This window comes from Pantherophis guttatus, chromosome 5 (assembly GCF_059756535.1).
Source record: "Pantherophis guttatus breed Tessera chromosome 5, ASM5975653v1, whole genome shotgun sequence".
In the NCBI taxonomy this organism is placed as follows: Eukaryota; Metazoa; Chordata; class Lepidosauria; order Squamata; family Colubridae; genus Pantherophis; species Pantherophis guttatus.
Window position 1 is genome coordinate 90738659 of NC_142067.1, and position 15550 is coordinate 90754208.

The 15550-nt window shown below is 38.8% G+C and overlaps 1 protein-coding gene and 1 long non-coding RNA gene across 2 annotated transcripts in view; one reads left to right on the forward strand and one right to left on the reverse strand.

The window, feature by feature from the left end:
* Nucleotides 1–9409, reverse strand: part of CD99 (CD99 molecule (Xg blood group)) — a 57335-nt gene extending 47926 nt beyond the window's left edge. Inside the window, exon 1 of the mRNA XM_034431433.3 lies at nucleotides 8904–9409. Within this exon, the coding sequence (XP_034287324.1) occupies nucleotides 8904–8964 (61 nt within the window). The 5' untranslated portion in view covers nucleotides 8965–9409. The remainder of the gene's footprint in view (nucleotides 1–8903) is intronic.
* On the forward strand, nucleotides 9402–13843 carry LOC132710468 (uncharacterized). Its single transcript, XR_009621167.2, has 3 exons — nucleotides 9402–9646; nucleotides 11005–11209; nucleotides 11837–13843. It is a non-coding gene; the product is annotated as an uncharacterized LOC132710468 (long non-coding RNA).
* The last annotated feature ends 1707 nt before the right edge of the window (nucleotides 13844–15550 follow it).

Below are 15550 nucleotides of genomic sequence, written 5' to 3' on the forward strand. Positions count from 1 at the left end.
CCTTTTCCCAATAAGCCTCCAGCTTCCATTTTGTCTCCAGTGCCTTTCTCCCGGCTTGGAACTGAACCAGATGGATATGTCTTCCAACACTCTGAAAACTGACAACTGTTTTGTTTTTCATTTAACAAGCTAATTTGAGTGATCAACTTAGCAAAAAAAGCCCTAATTTAATAATTTTAATTAAAATTTAATAATTAAAAATTTAAAAATATTAAATAATACATGAGGATAAAAATAAAATTTTATAATACAATCTAAATTAGAAAAAATGGCTATAAAATGGCAATTGTTATATATATATAACTAAAGATTCCACCACTGGAAGTGGACTTAAAAAAAAAAGGTAGAACTTTTTTGATTTAATTATCATGAAATAGATATGGTCTTAATCCATATGGTATTCATTCTTAGTGCCTTTTTAATAAGTTTCAGTTTAGCACTAATGGATATTTTTTTATTGTTAATTACAATTTCTGTTATTAACTCCAATTTTTCAAAGTTAATGTCCTCTGTATATGTTGAAATCTAACTTTATTAATTCCAGCAAGGCCTACGCACTATGTGGGATGATTTATTTTTTAATCCTGCAATCCATTTTGTAACACAGATTTGGAGGAAGGAGACAAAACCCATCGGATTATTCAAGAAATAAAGAAACACTGATTATGAAATTATTATTCCCAAAGGTACTATCCTTTCACATGTGCATTAAAACAAATTAATTCCCTTGGATTCAAAGATAGCATAATTCCTTTCAACTAAATTTACTTGAAATAAGATTTAACATTCTTTAAGCCTTAAACATAACATTAAGAAAAAAACCTTTAAAACAGTTTTTTTATTTGTCTGTTTTGGTTATTGTAAGTATTTTCCAAAAGTAAGATTATTATTTCCTGCCTCTGGAATTCATGTTCTTTCCTATTCAAAACTGCAAATAACAACAAAACATACAAATGCAACTATAACACTGACATAGATGAGAAACATAGAACATTTCTCTATATTCCCATGATCTCTTTGTAAGGGTATGAAAAAATCATGCATACCCTCCTTGATTAGCAACCAAGCTCCTTGATTAAGGCACCAGTCTATAGATTGTGAGACAATGAGTTCTAATCCTTTCTTAGTCCTTAAAGTCAGTTGGGTGACCATTCTGTCTCAGCCAATTCACCTCACAGGGTTGTTGTTGCTATGGGGAAAATAGGAGGATGAAGCAGTATTACATAAGTTTACCATCTTGAACTATTTGTTAAAATAATAGAGGCAGGACATAAATAATAAAATAAACAAACGAATACCAGTTATTAAAACAGGGAGAGCATGAGGTAAAGGCACTGAAAAATCACTGGTTGCTGACCTTTTATTCAGATAAAGGTCTCTTGTCCTCGGCCTGATCTGTTTTTTCCCCCTTCTCACAAAGCGGAAAGATTGCCTAAACAAGCTATCTTTTAGCTGCTTTTTTTCACTGCGCAGCACTCTCCTAAAAACTACTAGCTGCAAGTTGACAAGCTCAACTCTGTGACCTTAATTAATTGTTTTGAGCGCCAACTGAATAGACCTTGATCAGTTTCACACTGAAGGGTTTTGTTGTCAGATGTAAATGTGAGTGTGAGTTGGAAAATGAATTTTAGCAGTGTTACCACCATATTTCCAAATGGTTACTAACTGAGGTAGTTGTCAAACAAAGAATGGCTGTATCAAAACAAGAAGTGATTTTCAAGACAATCTGTTCATCAGCTTAAACTATTTTAAATTTGTTGGTTCTGGACTATTACCTTCCACTTTTCCAAAAGTTCCAAGTAGTGCATAATCCTCCAGAGCAGTCTGTTATAGAAAACAACAAAGCAACAACAACAAAACAAAGACTGTCTTTGCTCCTCAAACTGACTGAAAAATGGGAGACTCATCACTAAGGTAACATTGCCTCAAGGATGTCATGGGAAAAAATGGACAATCAAACTCTTTGCTATTTTTGGCTCAATTTTCTTTTGAAAATGAATCTTCAGATAACTGCTATTCATAAAACTGACAGGCAGTTTTACAGATTGTTTTGAAATCCTCCTCCCCCAGTGAATAAAGTGTAAAATGGTAATCTACATGAAAAGTGTGAAATTGTAATGTAACAATAAATTCTCTTCTGCCTTATAACCCACTTTCTTAGGTAATGGAAACAAACTTTACAGGTAGCCCTTGTTTAGCAATCAAATTGTAACTGGCATTTCTGTCATTAAGTGAAGAGAGAAAGAAGAAAGAAGTGATTTCTTTAGGCAATTTCTCCTACTTCCTCCCCTCCTCACAGAGTAGAAAGTTTGGTGAGGAAAGGATTGGAAGAGAGTAAGCAGGCACACAATGTAAATACATTGGCTGTTTGCAAACGGCAACCAGATTTGCTGACGCCACTGCATTTCTTTGATGTTTATTCTCCACTGCTTACTCTCTTGTAATCCCTTCCTCTCCAATATCTCTGCTATGCAAATGGGAGGAGGAGAGAGAACCAATAGGTCAAGGCACAGAACAACAGAATACATACTGAATGTAATGGTGATTATGTGATTGAAGGACGCTGCAAGGTCGTAAATGCAGGCACTGATCGTAACATTTTTTCAGCATGGTTGGAACTTTCAGCAATGATCGCTGAATGAGGCAGTTGGTAAGTGAGGACTGCCTACATACACAACCTTGATAGAGGTATAAGTGATTGTCTGAAATGATCATCAATTTTTTTCACTTTTTTCTTCTCCAAGATCCTTGGAATGTAACAATTGAAACTGTAGTCCTCTGAATAGAAAAACTCTCAACAAGAAATGTGCAGGAGGATCCGTAGTAAATATGTCTTTTCGGACTTGAAGTTGCTTTTGATACTATCTACCATGCTATTTTGACCATGGAAAACACAATGCAGCTCCTAGATGAAGAAACCAGATTATTATGGGAAAATAAAAATAATATTCCAGCCAACTCAGGTATCTTCTTAAATTTCAAACCAGAGAAGTTAGCTGGCTCACTGGAACCTAGGAGCACTCAGTTCTGGGTACATACTTATTAGAAAGGATGATACCATTCCAGTTCATTTTATTTATTATATTTGATCATAAGGCTGCCAGTTATCACTGTATCTATTTTCCCATATTCCAATCCAATAACAAACTATAATAGTGTCGGTGAATAATCTGAAGACCACTAAGTGCTCTGTATGACATTTATTTATTTATTTATTGGTTCGATTTATATGCTGCCCTTTCTCCGGAGACTCAGGGCGGCTTACAATGCGTTAAGCAATAGCCATTAGACTTTTGTATATACCTGCTTAGTAGGGCTTTCGGACCACCCTAAGCAGTGTTCTTTTTTATACAAAGTCAGCTTATTGTCCTCACAATCCCCCTCATTTTACCTACCTCGAAAGGATGGAAGGCTGAGTCAACCTTGAGCGTGGTGAGATTTGAACTTGCAGTAATTGCAGGCAGCTGGTGCTACTTAACAGGCAGCTGGTGCTACTTAACAGCACTTTAGTCTGCTGCGCCACCAAGGCTCTGTTACTATGACATTGCAAATCAACACTGCAAATGAATACAGATAGTCTTCATCTTATGTCCCAATTGGGACTGGACTTTTCATCAGACGTTGGTGTGGTCATAAAGCAAGTCATCATGTGACTCGACACAATTGTATTACCATTTTTACCATGGTTAAATTAATCACTATGATAGTGAATCATGTGATTGTTAAGTGAATCTGGCTTCCAGAATGGACTCTCCTTATTGGGAGCTATCCGGGAAGGCCATAAGTTGTGATCACATGACTGCAAGATGCTGCAAACATCACAAATGTGAGCCAGATTACCAAGCACCAAATTGTGATCTATGATTCCAAGGGTGTTTTGACCATCATAACTTCAAGGCAGATCATAAGGCACTTTTTCTGAGGCTGTTATAACTTCAAACTGTTGTTAAATGGTCACAAATCAAAAACTATCCATACAAGCCACTGTACTATTTAAGCTACTATTAAAAACGACTGTGATGTTCTCTTCTCGCTTTTACATTAACAATATTGAAATGGATTTCATTTATATCTTGCCTTTAATTTCAAGGAACTTGAGGCACTTTTATTTACTAGTTTCCTTACTAGTTTCCATATTTGTGAAATTATTAGAAAATTATGGTTATATAACTTCCAAACACAAGGGAATGCCTTTCCATACCAGGTGCTGAGAAATAAAAACAGGAAGCTGTTATTCTGCTTTTATTCTACTTTTAGCTTCTTATACAGATGGTGACTATAAAGGAATGGGTACAAAAATACATCAGAATTTTTGCCTTGGCCAGAGCAATTCTGATTAGTCACACTCAAGTCAAGAGTTTTTCCACTTCATGAAAGCTGCCCTAAATTTATCTTTATATCTCTATCATCAAAATTGGGATTCATGTATGGTTGTGATAACCAAGCATTCAAGATAGTAGTTTATAGAGAAAGGCAAACGTGTTTTTTGTTCACATTGTTCACAAAGCATACAAAAATTTGCCTTAGGCAACATTTTTTTTTTTTTAATTTGATTTATATGCCGCCCTTCTCCGGAGACTCAGGGCGGCTTACAATGTGCTAAGCAATATGCTAAGCAACATTGGGAACAAGCTACTTTTGCTTTTGAATCCAAGATTTCCTTTTTTGCCTGCTGAAAGGGGAAAAAATTTATTACAGGATTGTTACAAGAGTCAATTTAAGAGGGGAAGAAGCAGAAAGGCAAGGAAGATAAAGTACATGAAAAACTGCTTAAGCTATTTATAATGGATTACCATGAAGTATATAATACACTGCCCCAATGTGGGTAGCAGCGCCCTGGAGTTTGTTTTCAGCTTAAACTTTATTCCAAGCAACAGTGCATTGTTGTTGCCTCGCTGCTTAAAATGTAATAATAGTCTTCTCCTGCTGCTTCTCTCTTCCTCCACCCAAAAGCAGATGATCCTGCATTAAGCAGGGAGGTGGAAATATATTTCTTTAAAACCAGGTACATTATTTGCAGTCCTAAGAATAAGTACATAAAGCAAACATAAACTGGACAAACTATTTAAGAGCTTATCTTCTGATAGAAGCCGGCCTTTTGCACGTTTTCTTGTCCTATAATTAAATTCTTAAAAGCAAACACAGAATATTTTTCTGCTGAGCTTACAACTATTAAATGTTATATTACCCTGATGACTTTGGAATAATAACTTTTAAGGCTTTTTTTCTTGGAATATATGCTGAATTTAAGAAGTACATACATTCAAACTTATTTTTATCTTATTATTTTATAAAATGTATAATTCCACATCTTAATAATCCAAAGTTATATAACTAAAGATTTAAAAATATAAATTATTTAATTGTAAAGCAGTTACAATCAAACTCTAAAAATATTATAAAACAGTTACAACCAAACTCTCAAAATATTGAAAAAACAAAGCTTAATTTATAGAGTCAGGTCAACAATATCAGCCGGACAGAACTATGCAGAACTAATGGGAAAATGGCTTCATTGAAGAGATGAACTAGTCCACACCCTTTTAAGGCAATATGTGACTAAAGAGGAAAGGAATTTTTATAATCAACATTAATATTTTAGAAGCTTTTCAAATGACAAGTCTATTTTTAAGTAAAAAAATATTATTTACAAATAATAATTCTTGTTTACTTCATTTGCTGACCTACACTACCATTTACTTTTGTATTAGAAAGGTTTACTGCAGAAATTTAAAAGTATGATGTTGGGTTTAAAACTGACCAGCCAATTGTTCTATAGTCAGGCTTCATATAAATTATTACTCTGAAAGCTTCCCTAATGACTTGTTTTCCTATTTAAGTTACATAGTGGATAATTTGGAAATGATCGCTAACTGCAAACAGTTTGTATCAATCAATTTTTATTATGATCATCAGCATTAACTGCAAACAATCTGAAGGAAAAAACACAACGAAAGTTATGAATATCTCGATATCAAAACATCAAACTCTATGGCCGTGATGGCAAACCTATGGTACGCGTGCCACAGGTGGCACGCAGCGCCCTCTCTGTGGGCACATGAGCCATCACCCCAGTTCAGCTCTGCTGTGCATGTGAGCGTGCCTCCTGCCGGCCAGCTTGTCAGATCTCTACCGCACATACGTGGGGGGGACTGCGCGCACATGCACGGGGGTGGGGCGCATGTGAGGGGCATGCACGCATGCACGGGGCACACATGTGGCAGCTGCGCATGAATTGCATTTGGGGATTCACGCACACGCACGTGCATTTGCATGTGCGTACCCATGCAGGTACGCGCTCTTTGGGCACTCAGTCTGAAAAAGGTTAGCCATCACTGCTCTATGGAGTCAATGCTGCATGTGCTAGCACAAAAGTATTCAAAAAACAAATCACATCCCCATTCGCTTAAAATGCTACGGAGGGATAGCATTAGTGAGTTTCTTAGGTTATTTTAAGAAATAATATGAAAAATCTATGGAGTTTGTACTGTAATCACTGTTCTGTGCTCTGAAGGTAAAAATAATTGGTTTTTTACATTTTTATATAATTTCCTCCAAATTATTACTCCCCCAAATTATTACTCCATAATATCTATTAAATGTTTATTTTTTAACTTTTTAAAAATATTTTCCAATTAGTGTAAACTGAAAATATTTTAACATCTAAAAATACTTCATTTTTACTAAAGGCAAAATAAAACAGCTGCATTCAATTGCATTAATGCATTTTTCCCAAAAAGCAAACACAATTCTGGGTTAGGAAAATTTCCTATTTTGAGTAGCTGATAGGGGAAAATTCCAAAATCCTGCAGAAGCTGCATTTTATTTATTCTTGCATTATGACTCCCAGTCATAAATTTCCAAATCATAGTCATGATTTCCAAACATACCAACTTAAGGTTTATGGCTAGCCCTCATAACTAGTCCATATTAATAAGTTACAATGTCATTCAACCATACTACCCTCAATTCCTGTCTACCACTTTTCAATACAAGTATTGAGTCTATAGCACAGTGATGGCTAACTTTTTTATCTTCGTGTGCCAAAAGTGCTTGTGTGTGCCAGCACTCATAATGCAATGTGCAAACCCCCCACGCATGTAAACAAGACCCCCCCACACACATATGCACGCGACTCCCCACACGCGTGAGGGGTAGGATTGAAAAATTTTAGCAACCGGTTCTCTGCCCGGTTGCTGGGTTGGTGTGGCCATGGTGGACGTGGCCTACTCAGCCTCCTGCACCATGGGGGGGGGCATTTTTGCCCTCCCCAGGTTCCAAAGGCTTTCTTCGAGCCTCCAGGAGAGCAAAAACGCCTTCCCCGGGCTCCAGAGGCCCTCCCTGCAGCCTCCTGGGCCCAAAAACGGGAGGGAGGGCGCTGCTCCCAACATGCATGCTGTGTAACCCCTGCCCCCTGCACATGTGCGTGACCCCCATACATGCACGTGCATCTGGCGCATGCGCCCGCTTCCTGTGCATCCCCCAAAATAAGCTGGCTGGTGGAAGGCGCACACGCACATGTGCAGTGGTGCTGAGTTGGGCTACGGCTTGTGTGCCCGCAGAGGGCTTTGCGTGCCAACTGTGGCATGTGTGCCATAGGTTTGCCATCATGGCTATAGCAGTAATAGAAATCCTGAGCATATCGAAAAAGACAAGTCTGACACCAAAAAGGCCAACATCTAAAGCTCAATGAGACAATACTTTAGTTTTCTAAGACATTCTTTTAATGAAGTAGAGCAAAATAACTTCAACAAATACTAGAACAATAATAACACAATGAAATTATCAAGTCATTTGTGTTATCTATCTTAACACAATGCTACAGTTCTGTGTTAAATTCTGTGATTACTTCCTCTCAAACCTATCACTCACTATCCCATCTGAATCACATGTGCATGCACACACACTTTAGGGACACTGAGAAGTTCATAAAAATATATGCCACATCAAAGTGATTCAGTCTTTACACTCCTGCAAACATTCATGCCATTTTGCAGCAACAGACTAAAATCTCAGCTCTGGAGAAGTACTTTTTAATCCACAGAATTCAGCAGAGACTTTCTTGAAATGCAAACATTTAATATAAGACTGCACAATGTAACATTTCACTCTGCAGATTTTCCAAGATTTCCTTTGGCTTTACTCTTTTTTCTGGTCCCTCTGAAAATCTACAAGTGCAAATGTCATAGACAGCTGTTTGACCTAGCAACATTCATGCTTTTGCCTTCACGATTTGATTCAGAGGCTACTTTGACCCAAAAACTTAAAAGCTAATTTACAATTAATGGGGTTCACACAACACGGTTATTGAACTATGGCTACTGTGTAATACAAAATGCAAAATTGAAAGAGAAGTGGATTTTGCTGGGCAACGACTTCAAGTTCCTAAGCCAAATATTTATTTGAGTATAAATGTGACCCTGTATGAACTGCTCACAATATGCTATTTAAACAAATATCGCAAACCACTGATTTATCTGGAGGCCAGGTCTGAAATCTGTTATAGTCCTATGAATTACAAAATCCTCAAGGAAAATGCGCAATTTCAATCCAAACGAGCCATCAATGTCTCTCAGTCATCTGGGACTAATTCCTCAAAATCTGTCCCTAACTTGGGCGGGGTGGAGAAGTAGCAACCCGATTTAAAAAAAAAAAAAAAAAAGGGCGAAAGCTAAAATTTTAAAGCTTTTATAAATGGCCTTCTCCTTATGCTCCGCGGCATTGCAGCATAAAGCATCCAGCGGGGCTGCTGGAACCAAAGCGGCATCAATCGAGGGATCCAGAGAAGGGTAGACCCGTCGGGCTGAAGAAAATAACCGAGCGACCGCACCCAGCTCAGCGGGTGGGGACCAAAGGTGTGGGAGAGAAATCGGACCGAGCAACTTTTTTCGGATCGGCCTTACCTCTGCAAAGGGCCGCCAGCAGCAGGAGCGCTAAGGGGAGGCTAAGGGCGAGTCTCCCCATGGCGAGTCGAGGGCCTTTGAGCAGCTGCTTCTCTCCAAATCTTGAGCCAAACTTTTAGAGGCGCCCAGACCGCCAAGAAAGCGCCTTCCTCTCTTTTCCTTCTCCCGCTGCCCTCGCAGAAGGAGCGTCGATTCTTACGTAAGAACTGCAACACAACAACCCCAAAGTTAGGGACTGGGCAAAAAACAAGAGTGAACTGCGCTACCCCTACACCGTGGAGGCTGCCCTCCGGGAACCGACCAACCAATCCCGGGAAGTAGCTAAATATCGGCCGCCAATCAAAAGGGCGAAGGGAATGTCTGTTAACCTCCCCCTCCCCGCGATGTCTAGCAGGGAAGACACAAGCGTTGAGTCATGTCCCCGTAATAGGAAACCCGCGGGCGAGAGCTCCACGGGGCGTGGCGCGTTTGGGATTTTTTTTCTAAGCTGGAGGGAAAGAGTGCTCGTAGACTTAATTGCTGAGAGATGATTGTAAGTGGTTCTAGAGTTTGCTCCCGGGGCAAGAATTTAAAGATTTACTTTGATGGCAAGAAACGGGGGAAAAATCGATCTTCAAAAATATAAACTCTCTTCTGGTTCGTCTTTTGATAAACGTGCCTGGGTATTGGAAATGAAGCTCATGTTCTTCTGCATTGTACCCTCTATCGGGACTCGAGGACCCTCCTTATAATTCCTTGACGTGGTAAAACACCCGGGAAATACTTATTTATAATGTGTTTCTATTTTCAGTTGTGGTTAGCGTCCAGATAAATGACTGGTGGCTTTTTTTCGGACACTGTCCAAATTTCAACTTTTGCCAGCTGCTTGTTCTGGATCCAAACTAATTTAAGAAGATTGTTGTGAGTTGATCTGGAAGAGACATAATATGCTTCAAAAATTCATATGCGGGTATAAAACATTCATCTATACATGTCTCTTCCAGATCAACTGAAAACACACAGAGGGGGGGGGAGATGGGGGTGGGTAAGTTGATCTGGAAGAGACATAATATGCTTAATATGCTTATATATATATATATATGACTTTCTGTCTATTGAATGGTCAAAACTTTTGAATTGTTTTGAATAGGTATGACTGCTTTCATACTTTTAACTGTTTCACCCAAGCAGTTCATCATTGGTTATTGCAGAATTGAATTAGGAATGTCTGCAAAGAACCAATTCTCTATTAAGTCTCATTCCTCTTCTGTAATATATTATTGTGTGTGTGGTAGTTCTATAGAGTTGTGTAACAGGTTTTTCCAAAAAGATACTCAAAGTGAAAAAAGCTGTTCCATTAGCAATGGTGGGAACAAAATTCAGTATTCCTGCAATGCAGCTGTGAGAAATTTTGGGATTTGACAGGAAGTCAAGACTGAGGTTATACAACATGTTTATCCTCAATTAATTGAATTGGGGATTATTATTCAGTCCCATTTTCTCTGTGTTCTAATACAGGTAATCCTCAATTTACAACCATTAGTTTAGTAACTATTTGAAGTTAAGATAATGCTGAAAAAAGTTATAACCAGTTCTTGCACTTGCAACCATCACAATATCTCCATAATCACATGATCAAAATTCAAGTGCTGGTATTTCTGATGGTTGCAGCATCCCAGAGTGATGTAATCACCATTCCCAGTCAGCTTCCAACAAGCAAAGTCAATGGGGAAGGCTGGATTTCCTTAATGACCGCAGCAAAACTGGTTGTAAAATTGGGCTCAATTTACTTAACAACTGCATTGCTTAGCAATGTAAATTCCCATTCCAATTGTAGTTGTAAATCGAGGACTACCCACAACACATTAAGCCATATATTAAGCTCATAGGCTGCATTCCTATAATGTGGCAAGCTTAAAAAAAAGTTTGCCTTTCAAACAGATGCAAAACAGATAAACATGCAAAACAGATAAACAATATCAATAAATATTGTTAGATTCCACATGAACTTTAGAACTTGATATTGTCTGTTTAATGTAGATGATCTGTAATGTATAAGATAAAATGCTTTTCTCCTTCAGGGCAATACCTGTTGTAGCCTTTTCCATCTTCTTCTCTACAGATGCATTAGACTTCAATTCCCAGCTACTTATCAATCAAGTAAATATGACTGCTGTATGCCTACATGAACATGTGCCTATGTGAACAAACAGTAAAACATCATAAGCAGAAGCAGGCTCATCACAAATGTAATAGCAAATTGTATTACCACCACCACCACCCTAAAATCACTAGCACAAGACCTGGATTGAAAATGGAAAGGATGGGTATGTAAGCTTCCATATAGATATATTGGATCCTGCTAAGACTTTTTATGCTTGAAGCAAAGGACTTCCCTGCTTAGACTGCTATTTGAATGGCCTTCGTAAGGATAGCAGTCTTTATTATACTTGCAAACATTTACGGTAGTAGCCCACTTAATAGATAAAAGTTGGGAAGCTCAGGAGGTGAAGCTAAGGGTTGCCATACAAATATGATACTTTAAACAAGAACCACATTTTCTCAAATGGTAAGTCAATCCTGCATATGCAAAGCATATATTATGATTAATTGCTGTGGTATTAAAATACTTTATAGTGTTAAAAGTCACAATCCCCACCATGTTTTGAATTTCAAAAACATTTACTTGTAAAGATTGTAAGAAATATTATAGTAATTGTAGATCTGACTAATCTCACTTAATAACTTTGCATTCTTCAGAGATTAGCAATCCTGCTATCTTCTTCTATCGGGAAAGTATTTTTTTCAGAATTTGTGCCTGATTTATGTGAATAGATATTGCATTAAGCAGGCTGAAAATAGTTTTGTTTCTCAGATCTGTATGCTTTCATATATCATGTACTTAGCCATCTACTTTTTTTTTTTTTTTTGCTAAATATTGCTGCCTGAAAAAGGAACTATTTATATCAATATACATTGGTGAACTATACATCAATCCTATGTAATTAGCTGGGAGAAGAAAAGATCTGCCAGAAAGTCCTTATGGCATCCAAAGTCCTGTATATTATCAGTGGTCACAGTGCTCTATCTCCATCCTGCTGAATGCAGAAGCAAGGAATTATGCTTTAAGTTGCCAAAGTGACGTTTCACTACAAAAACTGAATTAAAAAGGATTTGAATTAAAAAGAAGTTTGGACAATGGAATGCTGGTGCCCCAATTCCAACAAGCCTATCTGAGGCATCCAGGTTCAGCATGCCACCCTATCAGTAGTGCTCCATTGTGTTAGCAAAGGGGCACACCCAATAAGATTAGGACTGCTCTGCTCTAGTGGAAGAAATAAAAGGAAGTATTCATCAGAGATGACAAATGCTATATCCATCCAGTGTTTAAACTGGTTACAAAACCTCAGAACAATAGAATTTAAAGCTAACTCAGCACTGTTCCTGAGCTACGATGAATCACTTAGTCTGTCTCAACTACATTGTTGTCATGTAATTTTTCATACCCGTCAACATTTTACTCTTATATGAAAAAATGCCACATTGTTGGTAACTACTACATACACATTTATTAATCAAATTTATATAATCACCCATATCATCAAAAGTAACCCAAGGTGGTGCACAGCAAATGGATAAAACCACTTATAACAACTACAGATGTAAAAGAAATATTCAAAAATCGCATTAATTATAGGTAGTATAAAAACAGAGCTGCAAACCCTAGGCCAAGAGAGAATAAAAATAGCCAGTTTAGCAATGGAGCCATCTAATCATGCCTCCTGTTCCCTGGGAGTCCCAGACTTGATAACCAGATCTTGAGGATCTTTCAGAATATCAGAATGGATGGAGCTAATTTAATTTCAGCAGAAAGAATGTTCCAAAAGGCAGGTGCCATGGCAGAGAAGGCACATTTCCTGAAATCCACCAAATGTAAATCCTAGCTAATGGTACCCAAATCATGCTTCCTCTGGAAGATCTCATGGAGGCTGATATAAATGGGGAGAGATGATGCCTCAGATAGAATGGTCAATACCAGCACTTTGAATTGATGTGGAGGCAAAGTGGCAACTCATGTAGCTTTTGTGTGTGTGTGTTTCTGTATTTATATTTATTAAATTTCTATGTTGCCTACCTCCCTGATACAGCAATACTGGGCAGATTACAATATAATAAAAAGTTAAAAAGAGCTAAAATGTTTAAATTTTTAAAAAAATGAATAGAAAAGTTAAAAACCAAGATGATAGATGAGGGGTAAGAATGTAGCAGGCCCTATTATAGCCCCAGGCTAAGTGGGTGAGCCAAGTTTTTAAGCCGTTTTGGAAGGAAAAAATTTGAGAGGCAGGGGCCACAGCCAAAAAGTCTCCTCCTGAACACCTCCAGGTGAAGTTCTTTGGCTGACAGGATCTGAAGTAGGCCATTTCTGTTGTGACTCAGACCCACGAGCCCGTCTTATCGGAGCGAGAAGACTCCGAAAGTGAAGGAGAGGAGTTGCCAAGGCCTCCCTCTCCAGGACCCTCCTCTCTGGCAATGCCTCAGGTGTCCTCCGAAGGCCAAGAGATAGGCCAGGGGCCAGGCACTTCGGAGCAGCTGCAGTTGGACAGCGATGGAGATGAGTCTTGGCTGGACCCCCAACAGCATTGCAGAGCTAAGCGCGCACAACAGAGGAAGAGGCGTGCCAGAGATTAAGCTGAGTCACTGGACCACACCCCACAGGAGATAAAAGAGGGTGTGGTGGCCAGTCAAGCCTTGTGATGAACAAAACTGAAAGCTAGCAAGTCATTCTGCATTTCTGGAACTTTGTTATATGCTCTGCTTGGATTGATTTTTGGACTGGACTTGACTATTCTATGGCTTTTGTGGACTTACTTTGATGTTTTGGTCGGAGGAAATAAACCTCCCTTTGTAAGTAAAAACTTTTGGCAAGCAGCCACTGGGTTGCTGCCAATTCTGTTATCAAAGGAAATTCTTGTCTGCTGGTTTATTTTAACTCTTGGTTGACTGCTGGTGTGCGTGTGTGAGACGGGGACAGAACAATTTCTGTTGGAATGCGTGGGGTGGGTGAGTCCCACCAGGGTACAATGGTTTCTCATATACGCTGGACCCATGCCATAAATAATTTTAATAGTAACAACCAACACCTTGAATTGGATCCAGAAGCAAACTGGCAGCCAGTGCAGCTCACATAACAACAATGACATGTTATGTCTGAGGGGCCTCAAAAACTGTCTGCATCACTGTATTCTGTACCAGTTGTAGTTCCCAAATACACTTTTAAGGTTAGCAGTTAGCCCCATGTAGAGCGCACTGCAATAATTCAATCAGAGGTGAATGACTGTGCAGGGCCTCACGATCCAGGAAAGGGCAACTGGCGCACAACAAGTTATCATGTGCGAAAAACCAAGTCCACACATGAATGTTCAAAGTGCAGTAACTGATTTATTGCTAAAACCCAATGCACAAAGTTTTCTCAAGTAATGGTCAATACCTGGTTAGAATTAGGTAAGGGTCATTGACCTTCAAGGGGTGTTGGACTTTGTTCTTTTGTGGCTACATAGGGACTGCAAACTGATGTCTCATTTAACTTTTCCCCCTGGCTCTTCCAGTATCTTTCCTACAGATGTTTTGCAAAGGCTTGCCTAGCCACAACTGCTCTTTGACCAGGAGTTGAAGTCTAGGAGAACCACCAGATTGTGATCTGTCAGGGATAGGGTAACCGCATCCAGAAATAAGGATGACAAACTTCCAGATATCCAGGTCCCTTTAATGCACAGATATTTTGCCAGGTTTCATATGAAGTCTGTTGTCCCCTATCCAAATCCCTACAGTCCCTAGGCACCATGAGGGGGCAGCTACTTCATCACGTGGATCACCAGGGATGGAGATATATATTGCTGATATTTTATCCCATGGTGTAGGATGATGTCACTCAGCAGTTTCATGTAGATGTTAAAAAGGAGCGAAGAGAATATTGAATCCTGCCACAAAAGAGCAGCTGTGGATTGGATCTTTTGCTCCTTACCAACATTGATTGGGACTGGCCTTGAATAAAGGAGCTGAACCAGCAGAAGACTGTGCCACCTAACCCAATAGAATACCATGGTTGATAGTACTGAAAGCAGCTGAGTCAAGAAGAGCAAGGATAGATGCACCACTCCCATCAGAGATCATCTACAATGCTGCCTGAAGGGATCCAGATAAGTGTGTGTGGGTTTATCTTCGTATTACCAAGTATGATAGCTCCCAAGGAGTCAAGTGGATATCTCTCACACATATTCTGAATAGCACCAAGAGAAATAGGTATTGGACTTATAAATGTTTATGGGTTTATGCTTCTAAGCAAACATCTCATCACTTCTTCCCAAAAAGAATTCTGCTAATGAGTGGTTTCATTAATTTCAGCAATCACTTGTAGCATAAAAATCTTCAGAATCTAAGCCAGAAAAAGTAACAAATAACTGAATGTACTATTGAGTATCATTGACCTTGACATCTGACAGGATGCACATAGCCACTGCATCATTAGTAGGATGGGCTAGGAAACGGGGTCAGTTTTGAAAAGACATCCTGCAGAACTGTTTGTATTTAAATGGTATCCTTCAGTCTGTAGGGATCAGATATAGTTGGATTGTTTATGATGCCAGCTCAATATTTCCCAAGCAGTGATA